Source organism: Perognathus longimembris, chromosome 5 (genome assembly GCF_023159225.1).
Source record: "Perognathus longimembris pacificus isolate PPM17 chromosome 5, ASM2315922v1, whole genome shotgun sequence".
Classification (NCBI taxonomy): domain Eukaryota; kingdom Metazoa; phylum Chordata; class Mammalia; order Rodentia; family Heteromyidae; genus Perognathus; species Perognathus longimembris.
This window is the reverse complement of record NC_063165.1, coordinates 76,717,528-76,735,754: the sequence shown is the minus strand read 5'-3', so window position 1 is coordinate 76,735,754 and position 18,227 is coordinate 76,717,528. Positions and strand designations below refer to the sequence as shown.

Genomic DNA, 18,227 nt, shown 5'->3' with positions numbered 1-18,227 from the left:
CCTGAAAGCACAGCTGTGAATCAATTGGTAGACACCAAGGCTCTTAGTCTAGCATCCAGTTCCAGCACATACACACAAAGAGGTGATAGAGAGGTAGATTCCTTGTCCCTTCCACTGTTCTTAAGGACACAACTAGAAGGAAACATTGATGAATCAGGAAAAAGCCCTCACTCAACAGTGAATCTGCTAGCACTATAATCTTGGACTTCCCTGCTTAAGCAACAGTGAAAATAAGTTTCTGTTATTTACAAGCTACCTAGTTCATTTTGTTATAGCAGCTTGAACAAACTAAGATGGGGACCTTTAGGCAAAAGTACTTAAAGTTTTTAAAGCATCTAGTTTTATTATTTTGGTATTTTGATGGACTTTATTGGTATATATGTGCATATACATGTACTCATATCACATATATACATATGCATATACAAATTCCAAATAATTACTAATGCTAAGGAAATTCTGAGAAGCAGAAGGATAGCTCAATACATTCCTTTCACTCTGACAAAGTCTATTGGGTTGTTTATAAAAGCAACTAGGATTTACTCATCCAATATCTGGTATTGGTGTGTGAACTACTTACTTTAACATATTTCATTCCTACCTCCCAAGAAAATAAATGTCTTAAGAGGACCAATTTATAACTACGTTAACAAGACTGAAACTATTCAGTCTGACATCTACTGATATTCTCTGTTAAAAATTGTCATCCCATCTTCAAAGCCTTATTGGGAATCACTGTGTCTCTTTTGCAGTTAAAAAAAAAGAAGAAAACAAATAGATACAGTCATAATCATACTGCTCCAAACTTGATAGAAAAGATGCATAAACAAAACGACAAGAGGCTATTTTAGCGTGTGTAGAGTCATACATGGAATCATACAGAAAGTACAACAGGAATCAGAAAAAGAAACAATCTGGGTAGGTTTCAGAGTGTTGGAAATAAAATTACAGCATTCGAATTGAATCCCTTTTCTGCAATTACTTAAAAAGAATTAATTATTAAAACTTCTTTTTTAAAAATGGCATTTCAGTAGATGAGAAGTCATGACAAAACTCCAGGGTATGAATCAAAATGAAAAGTCCATCATTGAGAGTTGAAAAGTGAAGTAATCTACTTCTTTATCTTGTGAATAAGTCTCACCCACAGGTCCCAGATTGTGCCAAAGGCAGCAAATGATTGTCACAAACTCATATGGTGAGTCCTGAGATCACCTCTGAGTTTGCTGGGATGTCACACAATATATTATTTTACAGATCCGAGATCTATAAGTTAGTTATGGACAAAACCTGAATACAAACACAGAAGACAAGACACAATCTCTTGTCAATCAGAACAGAACTTCTGCAGTTTTAGTATTGTGCACCAATCACCCACTCACCTGCTCTCAGTTAACCTGAGATTTTTACCTGTTCACACATTGCTGCTTAGAAACTTCCTGGGAGCTATACTTAAAAGTAATGAGGCAAGCCAGGCTCTGTTGACTCACATCTGTAATCCCAGCTACTCAGGAGACTGAAATCTGAGGATTGTAGTTCAAAACCAACCCAAGCAGGAAAAGCTGTGAGACTTCTATCACCAATTCAACACACACACACACACACACACACACACACACACACACACACACACACACAGTAACAAGGTGATAGAATCCATGCCATAGATAGAGTATCGAGTAGCCATACCATTGTAATTGCCACAGGACTGGTCTATAGTTCTCAAATTTTCACAGGCCACCACTTTGGCAATCTGACGAATGATATAGCCTCTCTCCACCAGAAGATATGCACACACAAGATTTCATATAAAATAGAAAGATTTAAAGAACATCCCCATTACTATTCATAAAGCCCAATCATGACAGATCTAACGAACTTAGGTGATGAACTTATGACTTCCAGGCGAGTTTGGATTGGGAAATCGTTCTCTACCTGTTTTCTTGAATAATTATTTAAGTTTCAATAATAATAATAATTCATACCTCTGGGTGATACCCATTTGGGGGTTTTCTTTTTAGCTTCTGTTTCTTATGTGAATGAGGGAAGCTGGCCTTAGATGCTAGAACTCTCTTAGTGCCAGAAAGCAATTTATTCAAGGATAAAGAGTCTGAGAAAGATGAACTTTGAAAAAGGGAGCCAAAGCCACATTGCCTCACAGATTGTCCGGTATGCGGGTCAATGTGAAGGTTGTTATGAGCTGCAGAAGGCTTGCCAACGAGCCGAATGGTCCCCCTCTCTGATATGACTTACTCATTCCCCATCATGTAATTCCCACTTGACCTAGGGATTACTTTTTATCATTATGAGCTCTCTCTTCTGTACCAGGTTGCGTGGCTGGAGCTCTCACTCTGTAATAATCTCCTTTGCTGGGTAAATTATCCTATCTGGAGTTTACTGATGAAAAGATAGACATTCCAGAATCCAGTCTGCCCAAGGGCACATGGCTAATTGCAAGTGGAGATGAGATTGGTCCCTGTTCTCTTTGGCTGTGAGTGTTCCTTCTCAGTACTGCCTCATCTTCTTTTCCTAAAAACACCACGCTGCCATGTGCATGCAAGGATCGGGTATGGAATTCAGCCTATTGCCAGCTCCATTTCTGCACCACATGCCTTCAATCCTACACCAATCCCCTACTCCATATCCAGTTTTTTTCCTTTCTTGATTCCTTCACAGTTCTATTGGTGCCTGGGAATGTATTCTTATCTCCTCATTTCCTCTCCATCCATTTCTCCATCTCCCTTCTTTCTTTCTAGGGAAGAGATGGAAAGAAAGGAAGAAGGTGGGGGGGGGGGGCAGGGAGCGAAGCAAGAAGGGAGGAAGGAAGGGAAGAAGGAAGAGGAACAGGCCCAGGAAAGAATGAGATCCTACAAAACTTAGGGTTTTGCTGAGTGCCAGTGGCTCATGCCTGTAATCCTTGCTACTCAGGAGGCTGAGATCTAAGGATCGTGGTTCAAAGCCAACCCAGGCAGAAAGGTTCCCTTGACACCCTTATCTCCAATTAACCACTCAAAAACTGGAAGTGGAACTTGGGCTCAAATAGCAGAGCACTAGTCTTGAGCACAAAGAGGGACAGTGTCTAGGCCCCGAGTTCAAGGCCCACAACTGACAAAAAATAAAGTTAGGTTTTTAAGCTTCTTTAGGGAATATTTTCAGGGACATAAGATCATCTGTTGCTACTATAGCTTTACTAGAATTACCAAAAGTGTAGGTTCTGATATATACTTCTATTCAGGAAGTAATCTCACTGAATAAACTTTGGTTTGCAGAAATATGATGGATTATTATCACTTCACACACTGTAAGTCAGTATCATAACATCGAAAGTATACACCATTATATCATGGTATATCTTCAAATTCATGAAAATTGTTTAATAAAATTATAGAATAACCAAAAAATACTTCTACCCTAAAAGTTTTCCCCATTGTATCCAACTAATACCTTTAGTTTGGAAGCTATTCAGACATATATAAAAGATCGTTGTGTTCTGGTGTGTTCAAAGCATTGCTTTGAGATTTGAATCTGCAAGTTTTACCAAGTGACATTTATGGGTCAGCAGTGTTAGATACCAGAGCTTCCACAATTCTCACTTTATATCTAAACCAAGATATAACTTGTTTCTCATTAAATTGCAGAACATTACAGCTCCTGAAGATGCTTGAGTAAAAGGTGAGAGCAAAGCCATTTCCTCAAAAAAAAAAATTATCTGATAAAAAGAAGCACTTCCTTCCCTTCCTGAATTGAGATAAGTAAGTGATAGTGAAGAGCTGGACAAAGTTACTATTTGCTTGTAATATTCTCTTAGGGGTTACAAAGGGAAATATTTTTACAATTCTGCATGCAGCATTTTTGAGAAGAAAGGAAAAACACAACTAGAGTACATTTGTTCTTTAAGAAGCTAGCTTTCCACCATTTCACTCTACTGTTACATTGTCATTTTTTTAAAAAGCAGTCAAACCATTTGGTGTAAACCAACTGAACAACTCATAGGGGGAGGGGAGGAATGAGGGAGGAGGTAACAAACAGTACAAGAAATGTACCCAAGGCCAAACGTATGAAACTGTAACCTCGCTGTACAGCACTTTGACAATAAATAAGAAAAAAATGAAAAATATAACACACACACACACACACACACACACACACACACACACACACACACACACACACACCAGAAGAAGAAATTGAAAAAAAAAAAAGCAATCAAGGAATCTATCTGACCCATAGGCATGTCAAAGTTGATCTTGTGTCATAGCAATTAGTCTGTGTGGGCACAGGACTTGGAAATGCAAGATGATTGCTAAACACTGTTAGTAATATTGTTAAGTACAATTAGGGTATGATGGATTAGGTTACCTTACAACATTTGCCAATAGACAAGATGTGTCTGGACAGAAAATAGGCCACTTCTAAGAATTCTTATTTTTCAATTTGGAAGGATTTCACTTGAAGTGTCTTATGATTTAGCACAGCACTGTCTTTTCTTTTTTTCTTCCTTATGGTGAAGTACAGAGAGGCCACAGTTTCATATGTAAGGCAGTGAGTACATTTCTTATCTAACTTGTTACCTCTTCCCTCATTTTTCCCCTGCCTCTCCCCTCCCCCTTTCCCTCTGCCCACCCCACTCCCCATGAGTTGTACAGTTGGTTAACACCAAATGGTTTTGTAAGCAATGCTTTTGGAATGGTTTGTCTTTTTATCCTTTGTCTCTCATTTTTGGTATTCCATTTCCCTTCCCTAGTTCTAATACACGTATATACAGTATCCAGGGTACTAAGATCAGATACAGTGATAGCAGGGGTGAAACCACAGAAAAGGAATATGAGAGGAAAAAAGGGTACAGTTTCACATGGTATGTTGAAAATAATGTTTTCTTATTTGAAGGAGATTCTGTTTCCAATGTATTTCTTACTTGGAACTTGGAGTTCCATCTTCTGACATAACCATGGAGCTCTGTGCAGTTTGAAGCAACCACCATTTCATTGAAGAAAGAAAAGAATAATTGCATCTATTTCAACTTTAAAAAAAATCACAATTCACCAGTGGGAGAGTTGGCTCACGCAGTAGAATTCTCATCTAGCAAGTTGAATCTTTACTACTGCCAGGGGAAAAAAAAATCAAATCGTAAAAATGTTAAAGCCCAGGGTTGGAGGTGTGACTCAGTTGGTAGAGTGCTAGGCAATGAGAGAAAGCATCAGGTACTGAGTTCAAGTTCTGGTCTTGAACCTAAGAAAAGAAACAACATCCAACCACTTAAGAGGCTGTACTCTGAGAATCCCAGTTCAAAGCCAGCCCCTACAGAAAACTCCATTAGACTCTTATCTCCAACAAACTACTAAATAGCTGGAAGTGGTTCTGTGGATGGTTCAAATGGTAGAGCACTAGCCTTGAGCACAAGAGCTTAGGGACAGTTCAAGCTCCAGAACCAGCAACCCCCACCACCACCACACACATGCACACACACACACAAACACACAAATAAATACCTACTAGTAATGATATCTTTTTAAAGGATAATTCAATTGATTTAGTGCATTTCAAAACACCACACAGATACAGCTTTCTGATACAACTGTGTGAACCCATACGTAGAAGAAGCTATGGAAATTGCAGGACAAGAACCGCTGAGAGCTCAGGCAGGGCAGTACTGACAGGACAGGCATCCCTCCTCACTGCTCAGTAGTGCTGCCTCATTTTGCCTGGAGGACTGGTGGAAATTCAGGGAATTAGAGCAACAACCAGCAAGACACAAAATCTGGCTTCTCTTCCAAAGCTAATTCCCATCAATTAGGAAGGCTCCCAGAGGAGAAACAAGCTCGTGTCTGAATCTCAATTCCCTGGCACTACTAGCTCCATTAATTACTATGGTAATTAGTGATTTTTGCTATCATTTTAAAGTGTTTTATATCTCCTACCAGCCCTGGTCAGACAAAGGTGACATATCATCTTTCAATGTAATAAAAGGTCAATGTGTTTTGTTTGTTAGGGCAATTTTATACCCATTGGTTAATAGCTATAATAATCACAGTCTATAATTTCCAATAAATTTGCCCATACATGGATACAATTGTTAATAATGAAAATTCTTTGAGGTTCAAGACCTTTATATCTCTCCACTGTTGCCCCAAATGGCTATACCTACTTTAAAAGCATTTCAAGATGTAATTGTTTTAACATTAAAAGATAACACAAACCCTCTTAACGAAGATGAAAATACATCATTTTTTCTTCAGTTTTAAGTCAGAAGGGTGAGCCTTATTTTAAATCAGTATGCTAACACTCTGATGCCTAAAACTGAGTTATTCCTTTGACATTACTCTTTTACAACTACCATTCTTTGCTTCAGTAAAAATTTATTACCATGGATGTTCAAGTGCTCTAAGTGAAAGGAACTCAGTCATAGCACAGAAGGATGGAGAGGAGAAGAGAAGTAGGAAGGGAGGATGAAAATTAAGATGATTTCATTTGAAAGCATTCTAAATAATGTATCTGTATGAAGAACATGAAGAAAACAAAACATATTTTGAAAGAACCAGTTCAATTGTGTGATTAGCAGTCTTGAACCCCACACAATGATGAGAGTTGCAATTAGAGTTGGGGTGAAGCTAAGCAGGTTTTCTGATGAGCCTCTTCCTTCTTGTGAGAGCTCTTGAGTGCACAGTTCACCTGAGTTAGTTGAATGAAGCATCAATTTTCAAAGGAAAGTTTTTGGACATAATTTCTGCCAACATGAAAGGTACAGCAGAGTCCAAGCCAAAACATTCAGAGAATCAATCACTAGTTTCTAGACTTAAACATTGTATGCGGAAACATTTTCATCGAAGGATATAAATGCTGATCCAATTCAGTACCTTGCCGCACCCAGTCTCCATGATGAAGAGTGTGTTCTAATACATAGCAGCATTTGTGACAGCCAGAGACGAGCTCTGCCCAGGTCGTGGTCATCGTGGCTTCCTCAACTTCACAGCCACCTGCAGGCCGTTCAAACAGGGAAATCAAGGCTGCCGTGAAAGCGATTGCTTGAACCTTGAGAGTCATGGAACAATAACAACAACAACAAAACACAGGTAGGGTAATTATCTTACGGAGTCTGTGTTCATTAAGACCAAGAAGGAATAGATAGTAAAAGAATGAGAATTTCTTCATGATTATCAAAAGGATATGAGCAATTCTGGCAAAAAAAAAAAAAGAATAATTATAAAGTTGGCGAAGCAATGACCAAGCTTGTTACTAGCTTTTAAGATGGACTTGTCTCTCAAAAAGAGTAAGGACAAAGAGCTTTCTCAATTATAAAAGGAAATTACTCCATTGAAACTGCCTCAGAGGTCTCTGGCATCTTCCAGTGTCATGCAGTAAGTAGTAATGATTTGTGTATTGGGCAGGACTCAGGCACCCAGCATCTAGGTTTTCCGACTTCCCTCTCCCAGGCCTCCATCCCTATGTTAAATGACACTGGGATAAGCACTCCTTAGCTGTGTAGAACTAAAAGCTTCTAAGACGCAAATCAGAATTGCTTTGAAAGGGCTCTGAAAGATGTTTACCCCCATTTAACATTAATCCTTTATTAAAACTGTAACCTAATAGAGCAGGCATTCTATGATGGAAAATTATTAGCCAATCATTTTGTCTAAATGATACACAGAACAGAAAAACACAATGAAGATTTGTTTTTACAGGCAAGAAGATGAATTGTCATCTAATCCATCTCTTTCCTGGCCAATATTTGTGACCATATAATCTACAATCTAGGACATCATACTCGTGGCATTTTAATTTCTACGTTGAGCTACAGCTTGATGACTAAATGCATAATGTTCCTTTTTTCTCATCCCTCACTTACCTTCCCAGTTATATCCCCAAAAGACAGGATTGATTCATTGGCATCAAAAGGATCGTACCAATAATCCATGCATATCGGTGTTCCTTTTAGGCCTAGGACTTTATATTGACAGGGAAAGTCTTCTTTGGATGGTAAATCATAGAAACAAATCTCTTTGCTTGTAAACGCTACTGCTATCTAAAACAGCAGAAGAGAAAACTGTGAGGTATTTGTAGTGGATTTTGTAGATTCAATATACAAAGCAGGAATGCAAATACAATTAAGAAATCAGATCTCCGGGCTGGGGATATGGCCTAGTGGCGAGAGCGCTTGCCTCGTATACATGAGGCCCTGGGTTCGATTCCCCAGCACCACATATACAGAAAACGGCCAGAAGTGGCGCTGTGGCTCAAGTGGCAGAGTGCTAGCCTTGAGCGGTAAGAAGCCAGGGACAGTGCTCAGGCCCTGAGTCCAAGGCCCAGGACTGGCCAAAAAAAAAAGAAATCAGATCTCATCCATTGAGGGTCCTTGATCATATATTACAGAAGCATAGGAGGGGTGACACAAATGTTCAACAAGGTAGTCTAACATCATTTCTTCCTTATTTCTACTTTTATACACCCACCAGCATCTATCAGCCACAGGATACTAAAGGACTAACTATATTCCAAAGAGGACACAGAAAACTACAGTAGCACACAGACACACCAAAGCTTCACTAACAATGTCTCCTGAAGTAAGCAGTCATTGACAGAAATCAAGATTTTAACGAATTGTGTAACTTATCTTGTTCTAAGTTATATAAAATCATAAAAGGTCCATTGTAAAGAGTGTTGTGGGGAGTACAGCTGACTTCATCTTGATTAGGGAAAAATGGTAGGAAATGTTGGGGGGAGTAGATTAGGTCAACCTGACCCCAAAATTCTGCTTCTGTAAATGGCTTGCTTAACTTGTTCCTTGCTCGCTCTGCCCCCTGCATCAACGTCTTATATCTGTGCCATGCTTGCTTGTTGGTTGCTTGCTCTACCCCCTGCGTCAAGCCCTTATATCTGTGCTTCACTTTTACCTTTATAAACCCCAATTTGAGAACTGCTCATGGTCATAGTGTCAGCGCCCAAGTCTGCACCTGTGGTCCTGGCCCATCAGACCACTTTTCACTGTCGCAGTTCAATTCCCGAGTCTGTGCAGCGTCCCCGGCTAGTCAATTCGTTTTTTGCTTCCCCAATAAATCCATCTTTTTTGCGTGAGACTGTCTCTGAGTGGTGGACTCTTGGAGTGATGGGGAATTCCCTCCCTCGAGCCCCGTAACAAAGGGTAAATGACTAAATAACATAAAAATGAATAAGGGCAACTTGTCCTTATAAAACTCTGCCTGTTAGATTTGATAGACAAAAACTTTAACTCAGCTATTACAATTACATTAGAGAGAAAAACTAAAAGGAACCATAACTAAATAGCTAAATGAGCAAGGCCTATAATCCTAGCTACTCAGGAGGTAGAGATTAGGAGGATTGGAGTTGGAGGCCACTCTAAGTAAAAATACCACAAGACCCTGAATCAACAGAAAAACAAGGATGTTCTGGTACACATCTGTCACTCAGCTGTAGCAGAAAGTATTAATAGGAGAATTATTGTCTAGTCCAAGTTGAACAAAAAATGAGATTCTATTCAAAAGTAATCAGAGCAGGGCTGGGGATATGGCCTAGTGGCAAGAGTGCTTGCCTCATATACATGAGGCCCTGGGTTCAATTCCCCAGCACCACATATACAGAAAATGGCCAGAAGTGGCGCTGTGGCTCAAGTGGCAGAGTGCTAGCCTTGAGCAAGAAGAAGCCAGGGACAGTGCTCAGTCCCTGAGTCTAAGCCCCAGGACTGGCCAAAAAAATAAAAAAAAAAGTAATCAGAGCAAAAAAGGCTGGAAGCATGACTCAAATAGTAGAGTATCTGTCTAGTAAGCATGAAGCTGTGAGTTCAAACCTTAGGACTTCTCCCCACCATATAGATACTATATATTATATAGTATATATACAATATATTATATATAGTATACATAGTATATACTATATATAATATATTCAATATATGGTATTCTAATAAAGAGATTATTAATAAATTTATATAAATAATTCAGTAAAGAAAGATCTGCCCATCTCTGCTTTTTTAACTGAAGTATTGACTTCATTAGACTTAATATATTTACTGACAAGATAGCATTTGCATTCTCATTTTTCTAACAGAGCTAAATCTGAAAGAGTTGAAGAAAGAGATAGACATTTCAATGATGACTTGACTTTCAACAATGGACAGCAACTGGGTAACTGATCACAAGGAAAATACATCTTGACAAATAAATCAACTAATCCTAACACAAATCAATAGGATGCTTCATCGAAAAGCAGCAACATACACAGTCCTCTCCAACATACCATACATTAGGGGATTTTTAAAGTCTCAGTAGTTGTAAAAGATTTGAAGCTATATAGATTATCTTAACTGAAAACAATGGCATGAAATTATGCAACAGTTTATCTACTATACATAAACCCATCCAGAAATTACTTCTTCTAGGCCTGACATAGGAAAAATCCAAGGCCATCGTGGGACATCTCAGCATGGCAAAAAGCAAGGAAGATTTCAAAAACTGTTATAAAAAGTCAGAAGCTGACTTGTGGCTAAAGATGATATGCTATTTGGTATGGGAGAGTAGGATTGAAAAAAAAGTCAATTTCTTAGGCCTATGAATTTTTAATGTTACTGATAACAAAAATTATATTAGTACACAGTGTTCCTCTGTAGAAGATACAATAAAACCAGCTCATTATTTTGAAAATTGGAAAATAAAAGTGAGGAACTGGGCACTTATCCTGCCTTTGTTATATAATGTGTAACTCACGACAATTAAATGATTAAATGAGAGAAGTAAGTTGCTTTTAATAGAAGTGTTCCAGATTGTAACGGGAAAGGAAATGATAACATGAGGATATCATCTGTCAACCTCTAATTAGTGAGCAATTAACTGATATTATACCAAGACAAGAAAGGGACGTTTTGTACTTCTTGACTGAAGAATGCTTGCCGACTTATTCCAAACACACAAACAATCCTGAAACTGAAAAAGACCTTGAACTTGACAACAACTCACTTGAAATATCCCTAACAGGTAGATGTGTTCACCTGTACACACAGCAAAATCTAGGCTTGAGAAACTCTCAGAGACAAACACCAAGTGTCTGTCATAAATGTCGACTTCAACAGCCAGAAATAATACCAGAAAAAATACAATAAATGCAGAAAATTATGTAGATCAAAATAGACATAACAACTAGACTGTACCTCAATAGTAGAGCACTTACTTAGCATGCATGAGGCCTTGGGTTCAAAAGAAAGGAAAAGATCAGAAAAGAAAAGGAAAAGATACATGTCAACAATTCAAAGAATAAAATCCTTACTCAGGAGGCTGGCTTTATGACTAAATATTTGGTGACATTAAATGTTCTTGTAGTCCTAGAATTTGAATTCAGAGGCCAGTGCTTTCAGTCAGGTTCTCTACCACTGAACCACAACTTCAGTCCTTTTTGTTTGCACTGGTAATCTTTAACATAGGATCTCACTTTCAGCCTGAGTGTGTGCCTAGACTATGATCCACCTGTTATTATCATCCACCTGGGATGACACATTCATGCCACCATGCCCGGTGTCCTCCACAGAAATAGAATTTGCAGACCTTTCCTCCCTGGGCCCCCTTGATCTTAGCCTCCTGTGTAGCTAGGATGGAGGTTTTTGCTATGGCAGCCAATGTTTATTTGTTATGAGTAGTAGGTATGACGCTGGTATTTTTGTTTTGCTAAAAATATTCCTTTTAGGAATGCCAAAGTACTGACAAATGGAATGACTTTATTGAGCTTTAGGTGTTGACAGGGTAGACATAGGGGAGTACACATGAGCAGTGGTTTCAAGGTTCCAGGGAATGATAGATCTACACACTGTTCTTTAAGCTGTGTGTATGCCTCTAGAGCAGTTCAGAGTAAATGGCACCATTTCTGTAAGGTAAGACATTAAAACATGGATATTCTTGGCCAGGTATAGCAGCAGTTCACACCTGTCATCTCAGTTACTCTGGAGAACCTTAGTTCAAAGGTTAACAAGATTCCATTTCAACTAATACCTGGGCAGAGTGGTTTGTGTCTGTTTATATCCCAGCTACATGGACAAACAATATAAATAGGAAGACAGTAGTCCATGTCATCCAGACCCAAACCACAAGACCCTATGTCAAAAGAAAAACAGAAGCAAAAAGGGCTGGGACAGGTTCAAGTGGTACAAAACCTACCTAACAAGTACGAGATCCCAAGCCCAAGCCCCACAAAGGAAAGAAAATAAATTCTTTAAACTACAACTTCCACTGCAGAGTTAGTTTCTTCATAATATCGTTCCTTGGTCACAGGTACAGTGAGGTGAAGGTATTTGGTCTAAGTCAGAGCACCTATCAGGATGAAGAAATGGACAAGCAGAGTTTCTCTTAACTAAATTAATCTTTCCTATGCCTCTCTGCTCTGTGTGGGATTCACCAGCCTGCTGCAAACTGTTAACTCACTAGTCAAAAATGCAGGGGGAACACATGTGGGACAGAGCCAAGGTTCTGAGCCATTGTCAGTAATGTCATTTCAAGGCAGCAAAGAAAAGCTTGGGGAACCAAGGAGCTCATTTGCCTCCACTTCCATTTCCCCCAGGTCAGATAAGATGCACTGGAAGTCAGCCGAATTTCTCACTGCTGCTGTTACACTTAAGACTGACCAGGAAAGAGCCTTAGCCCCTTACCCCCACATCCCACACCTCTGCCCTCATCCTCTTTTTTTCTTTTCCATTGTCTTTAATTTTATTATCTTTTATTATTATTTGTTACTTTTTTTTTTACAAAGGAGTTTAGAAAGACTCCCTACCTTGTTTACATTTTCCAGAGATACCAGACTTGTCACCCACAGGTGTTTGAGCTTGGTGGAATCTGAAGTGATAGGAAGTGTTTCTTGGAGCTTCAAATTCTCTCCCCAGAGCCCTAATAAACCTTCCTTACTGATAGTCAGGTATCGACTTGAACTTTTTAAGAAAATTACTTTCTGAATAGTGTCCTTGTGCTTTCCGGGGAGGAATTCCAGATCCTTCCACTGGGGAACCAGCATTGCCTTGGTCCGTTCATCTTTTTCATAAAGAGATAGCAGAATAAAGGAGCTCAGCTTGTCCCAATTAATAAAGCCATCCCGGGCCACATCCACTTTGTCAAAGAGCTCCCCATATTCTTCTTTCGTGCCCCAACCAATGGTCTCTGTCATCCTCTGCATGAATTCATCTCTGGACATGCAAATGGTTTTCCTTGGCTCTGGGGACTAGATACAGAAATAGAGAAACCAAACAATAATGAAAGCATCATAGCTTCAAACACATTGTGTTACCCAACATCAGACAATCAATAATCTAATATGCAAAGAAAAATGTTATTCTTTATAAAGGGAGTACAATTAAATGAATAGAGGCTAAGGAACATATAATTCACAGGGCTAGAAACCACATCCTAATTACAAAATTCTTATGCTAGAAGAGGGGGGCATGAGAGTCAGACAAGATGTGTTCATGAAAGGAGAGGTCTCGGGTGGGCGGATATTAACAACAATCACCACCAAGCTAGCAGCCTGTAGAACCACAATGAGCCTCGGCTCTGTAGCACAATGGATAGTGCATTGAACTTCCAAAACCATTTGTAGTTTCCACCAGAATGAGCCTCTAGAAAGAAGACAAACCTGGAGACACTCAAATTTTATTTGTGTAAAATCCATTTTTGAACTTGTGACCTTCACACACAGTTAAGCTTCTATTCATGCTCATTTGTTATGTCAGCATCAGGCAACTAATACAGATGGGATGAGAAATAGATGGATTCCTAAAAGTGTTTGAATACAACCAGTAAAATTGTAACACTACAAACTTTACATGAAAGGGTTAAACAATTCCCTCATGTAAATGGGCCCTGCCAAAACCCAGCGAAGGCATCTGGCCTTGAGGCCAGCTTTCCTGCTAGTGTTCTACACAGTGACTTGTGCACTCTCAAGTAGTAGGTACTGAGCCACTGCTCCAAGGGCAAACATGAGGTCATGTCTCTATAACCATTTGGTCATCCAGTTTCAATAATCAGCTAAATACACAGGGTTCACATGTACTCTGTTGAAACACACTTTTTTGGTTGTTGTTGTTAATTCATCACAATTGAACTCAGGGCCAACTGCATTATGACTCATACTGAAAGAGGCCAATACATGTATTTTCTCCAATGTCACAGCTCTCTTGAACTTACAGCACTTTACTACTACACTTGCAGGCCATACGAAACAGACAAATCACCAATGGAGCCAGGACACTTCCAGGAAGTCTAAGAACTAAAACAAGAGGACCAAGTGCCTGTCATCATCTGCCACCTTCCCCTCCCTCATCTTGCTATGGGAAACTCAAATTTTAATACGCCTTTAATGTGTCTGTGAAGGACTCTCAGTGTCAGAACTATAGGTGCAAGGGTTGCAGATAAATCTGGGGAACAGGCACGTTCACAAATTCTAAAGATGAATAATGAAGATGGGCTCTACTTACATAAGTGGGTAGCTCAGTATTGACAGATTGATTAGACCATTGAGATTTGTGATGAGTTATCAACATTTCCTATATTAAAGACAAAGTCAGGAGACACAGTACAGGAGGCTGAAAATTGTTGCATGGATCAAATAAACGTGGGTTCAATCCCAGGTCCAGCAAGTATGTGAGAACTTCCAGCTAGCTATGTCCCTACTAAGACTTAATTTCCCCATTACTAGCTTTTACTTATTACCTTTTCTGAATTAAGTTTAAAAGCCCATGTGTTTCTCAGACCTTTGCTTAAAGCTTAAGAGTTTGCTTAAAAAGATAAAAAATAAACAAAAATGATTAAATTAAAAAATCCCAACTCAGCTGGGCACTTGCGGCTCCCACCTGTAATCCTAGCTACACAGGAGGCTGAGATCTGAGGATCAGGGTTCAAAACCAGCCTGGGCAGGAAAGTCCGTGATACTCTTATCTCCAATTAACCACCAGAAAACAAAAAGTGGCGTTGTGGCTCAAAGTAGTAGAGCCCTAGCCTTGAGAGAGAGCAGAAGAGCTCAGGGACACAGTGCCGGGGCCCAGAGTTCAAGCCCCAAAAAACAAAAACAAAAAACTAAAAGTTGAACTGTGGCTCAAGTGGTAGAGCAGAGAGGCTCAAACACAGCATACAGGAACTGGGTTGATGCCCCACAACCTATATTTAAAAAAAAAATAAGAACTCGTTAAAAAGTATCGTGCTTCATCTTAAGTTTATAAATTGTATTTTATAACAAGTTGAGTAAATTAGTTAAATATTCAATTGACCTACCTAATCTTTTTATATACGCTTAAAAGCACAACTGCATTAATTTTTTCCTGCCTGCTGGATTCTAATGTGATCAGTGGTCCCCACTCTGACCCTCTGGGACTAGAGTTAATCCAATCACTCTAGAGTACAAATCCAAGCTGTGGAAGATGAGTTCAGGATAGTGTAGCTGAGCTCCAGACACGGCTTTCAGTTATGTATCTCTAAACAGAAATAATGATAACTCACTCTTGGGACTGCTTTAGTATTAATTGGTAATTTCATGTCTGTGTAGCCTATCAGATAATTTAGTGTGCATTTAGCCCATTTATACTCAATAAATGTTAATTCCCTTCAGAATGGCTAAGGAATATTAAGGACTCCATAAATTGAGTCATCATATCATTAATGATTGTTCTCTGAGAATTTAACTCATGAAATTTAACATGTGTGATAGTGTAAATAATTCCTGACTTAAGTAAATTGATCTTCTCAATCAGGAGTGTCTCATTGCTGAGTGGTTCTAAGACACTTCTTGGGAGATCAAATATGTGTAGGACATGCCCCCAACAAAATAACCGGAAGCTCTCTGCCTCAATAACCATTATCATGATGGTACAGAAGACAGCTTTGCTCTGAAATTAAATAACTATATATACTCTTCCACAATATACTCCTGTGCTGCAAGGAGCACAAGCAGAAAACTGTCCTAAGACAGTCTGTTGCTGGAAACCCTATTTCCCATATATATACATACATATATATGTACACATATGTGTGTATGTATGTATATGTGTGTATATTTGTGCGTATATGTGTATATACATATACGTATATATAGGCTTGTCAGCTACTGGGGTGCTGGAGTGCTGGTTTGTTGTTTTAGTTACCACTGAAGTCTCTACCCCAGAATTCTGGGCAGGAGGTAACCTAAGGCAGGAGAAGAACCTAAGAAAACACATCAGTCTAAAAATAACTGCTTGTGTACCATGATTTAGTTGTTATAAACTGATATTGCATGACGTCCAGTATAGTATGGAAAAATAATTTGTCTTTATCTTTGAAGATATATACTCATATACATATATGTGTATTTAAATAAGGACTAATTTAGTTAGCATCTGGACTCTTATGCCTGAATAGGTCAGTTATAACCTCTCAGTGTTTGAGTAAGACACTACTAGGAAAACCTACATATGAGGCTATCTTTACATTAACTTGCTCCATTAAACATTAATTTCTGTTACAGAAGATATGTCCATATCAAGTTAAATTTATAAATATGTATGACAGGTATAAAAGAAACCAGAATTTAGGAAATTTAATTTTTAAATTATAAAACACCCCATAAAAATCATTCTCATCCCTCTTGATTGAAAGTTTAATTATTAGAGCTTTAATAAAACCTTCCTCTCAACATAAAATTTGTCCCAACTTGAACATAAGCCCTTCAGATAAGAATTACCTAATGTAGACCTAGACTTTCTTTTTTTTTTTTTAGACCCAGACTTTCAATCCTATTAATCAATATTCTGTCTGTTCTTCTTGAATTAAAAAGGTAGTACTATGGCCTCTCTTAGAATAACTCTTCTAGTCCATATGAAATGTATGTGGGCAATTTGTAAAGCATAGTTTCATGCAGTTCTTACAAAACAATGTTTGTAAATTCATTGTTGCTGTGTCTTTGTAACTGTTGGGTAAGAAAATTGTGAATTATTCTCTCCAATTATTCTTATGAGAATCAAACAACTGATAGTCAGGATGTGTGCTTGGTTCCTTTGGAAAACACAACTTACCCTTTCTCTAGTATTAAGAGCTAGAACCTTGACATGCCCTAATCCTTGATATTTGGACAAACGTCTGCCTGAGTTGTTGAGGCTGACCTGGAACATTAATTACCTATGTAGCTGAGGCTGACACTGAACCCATGATATTCCTGTTTTCACCTCGCAAGTGGTGGGATTAGAAGCAAGTGCCATCCTACCTGGGTTTGCATAACCTTAGATGATTTGAAAATATGTCTGCCTGAATCACATTGAAAGAATATTATGAAAATCATTTTCTTCTGCCTGGAAAACATTTTCTACATTGGTCAGTTCTAGTGAGCTGTGTTTAAAAGAAATGCAAGTTTCTTCTTGAGTTTTGTTAGACTCAGATTTCTTTTTGACATAGGAAAACTGGTCATTTGTGTATGTGCACTCCAAAAGTATAGTGTTTTATAAAAATAAAACTTTATACAGACTTTTTTGTCCTTAAGATAATGAGATTTGAATTGGAAACATTTCAGTTTGCTAATCAAACTTATTTTATAAATGCTTTAAAAAGTATTTGGTTTTGGCTGGGAATGTGGCTTAGCAGTAGAGTGCTTGTCTAGTATACATGAAGCCCTGGGTTCGATTCTTCAGCAACACATAAACAGAAAAGGCCAGAAGTGGCACTCTGGCTCAAGTGGTAGAGTTCTAGCCTTGAGCAAAAAGAAGCCAGGGACAGTGCTCAGTCCATGAGTTTAAGCCCCAATTTTTTTTATTTTTCACAAATATTCCATGCATAAAAGAGAAAGTGCAGAGGCAGGAAAAATTTAAAAATCTTCCACATTTATCACCCACTCAGATATTTTTCAAGGCAGAAATCAAAATGCCTATGTATTATTTACAGAGTAGGGCCTCAATACATTCATCTTTCATGTTGCTTTTTCCACTTAAGTCATGCCATGATGCTGTTTCTTAGAATGTATATTGTTCTTTATCTTCATCATAGTCTATGGAGAAGACATGAGGTCATTTATGACCTGTATTATGAAACTGTTTTTTATCAAATTATTATTTATTATTATTAATTATTAAAATACTCAACCATTCCCAGTGTATTACTGTTTCATATAACATAGCCCTGTACATACATCTTTGATTGCATAATTCATTCCTTAGGAAAATAATCTGTCAAAGGAGAATTTCTGAGTCAAAAGATGTGCATATTCTAATAGCTTTTGATAATGACTTGTCAAAT

General features: G+C 38.4%; 1 protein-coding gene across 1 annotated transcript in view; it reads right to left on the bottom strand.

Moving 5' to 3' along the window:
* Positions 1-18,227, bottom strand: part of Wdr49 (WD repeat domain 49) — a 110,567-nt gene that overhangs the window by 81,548 nt on the left and 10,792 nt on the right. The window contains exons 2-4 of the mRNA XM_048345848.1: positions 12,760-13,200; positions 7,841-8,017; positions 6,852-7,026 (exon numbers count right to left, since the gene is read on the bottom strand). Coding sequence (XP_048201805.1) covers positions 6,852-7,026; positions 7,841-8,017; positions 12,760-13,200 — 793 coding nt within the window. The remainder of the gene's footprint in view (positions 1-6,851; positions 7,027-7,840; positions 8,018-12,759; positions 13,201-18,227) is intronic.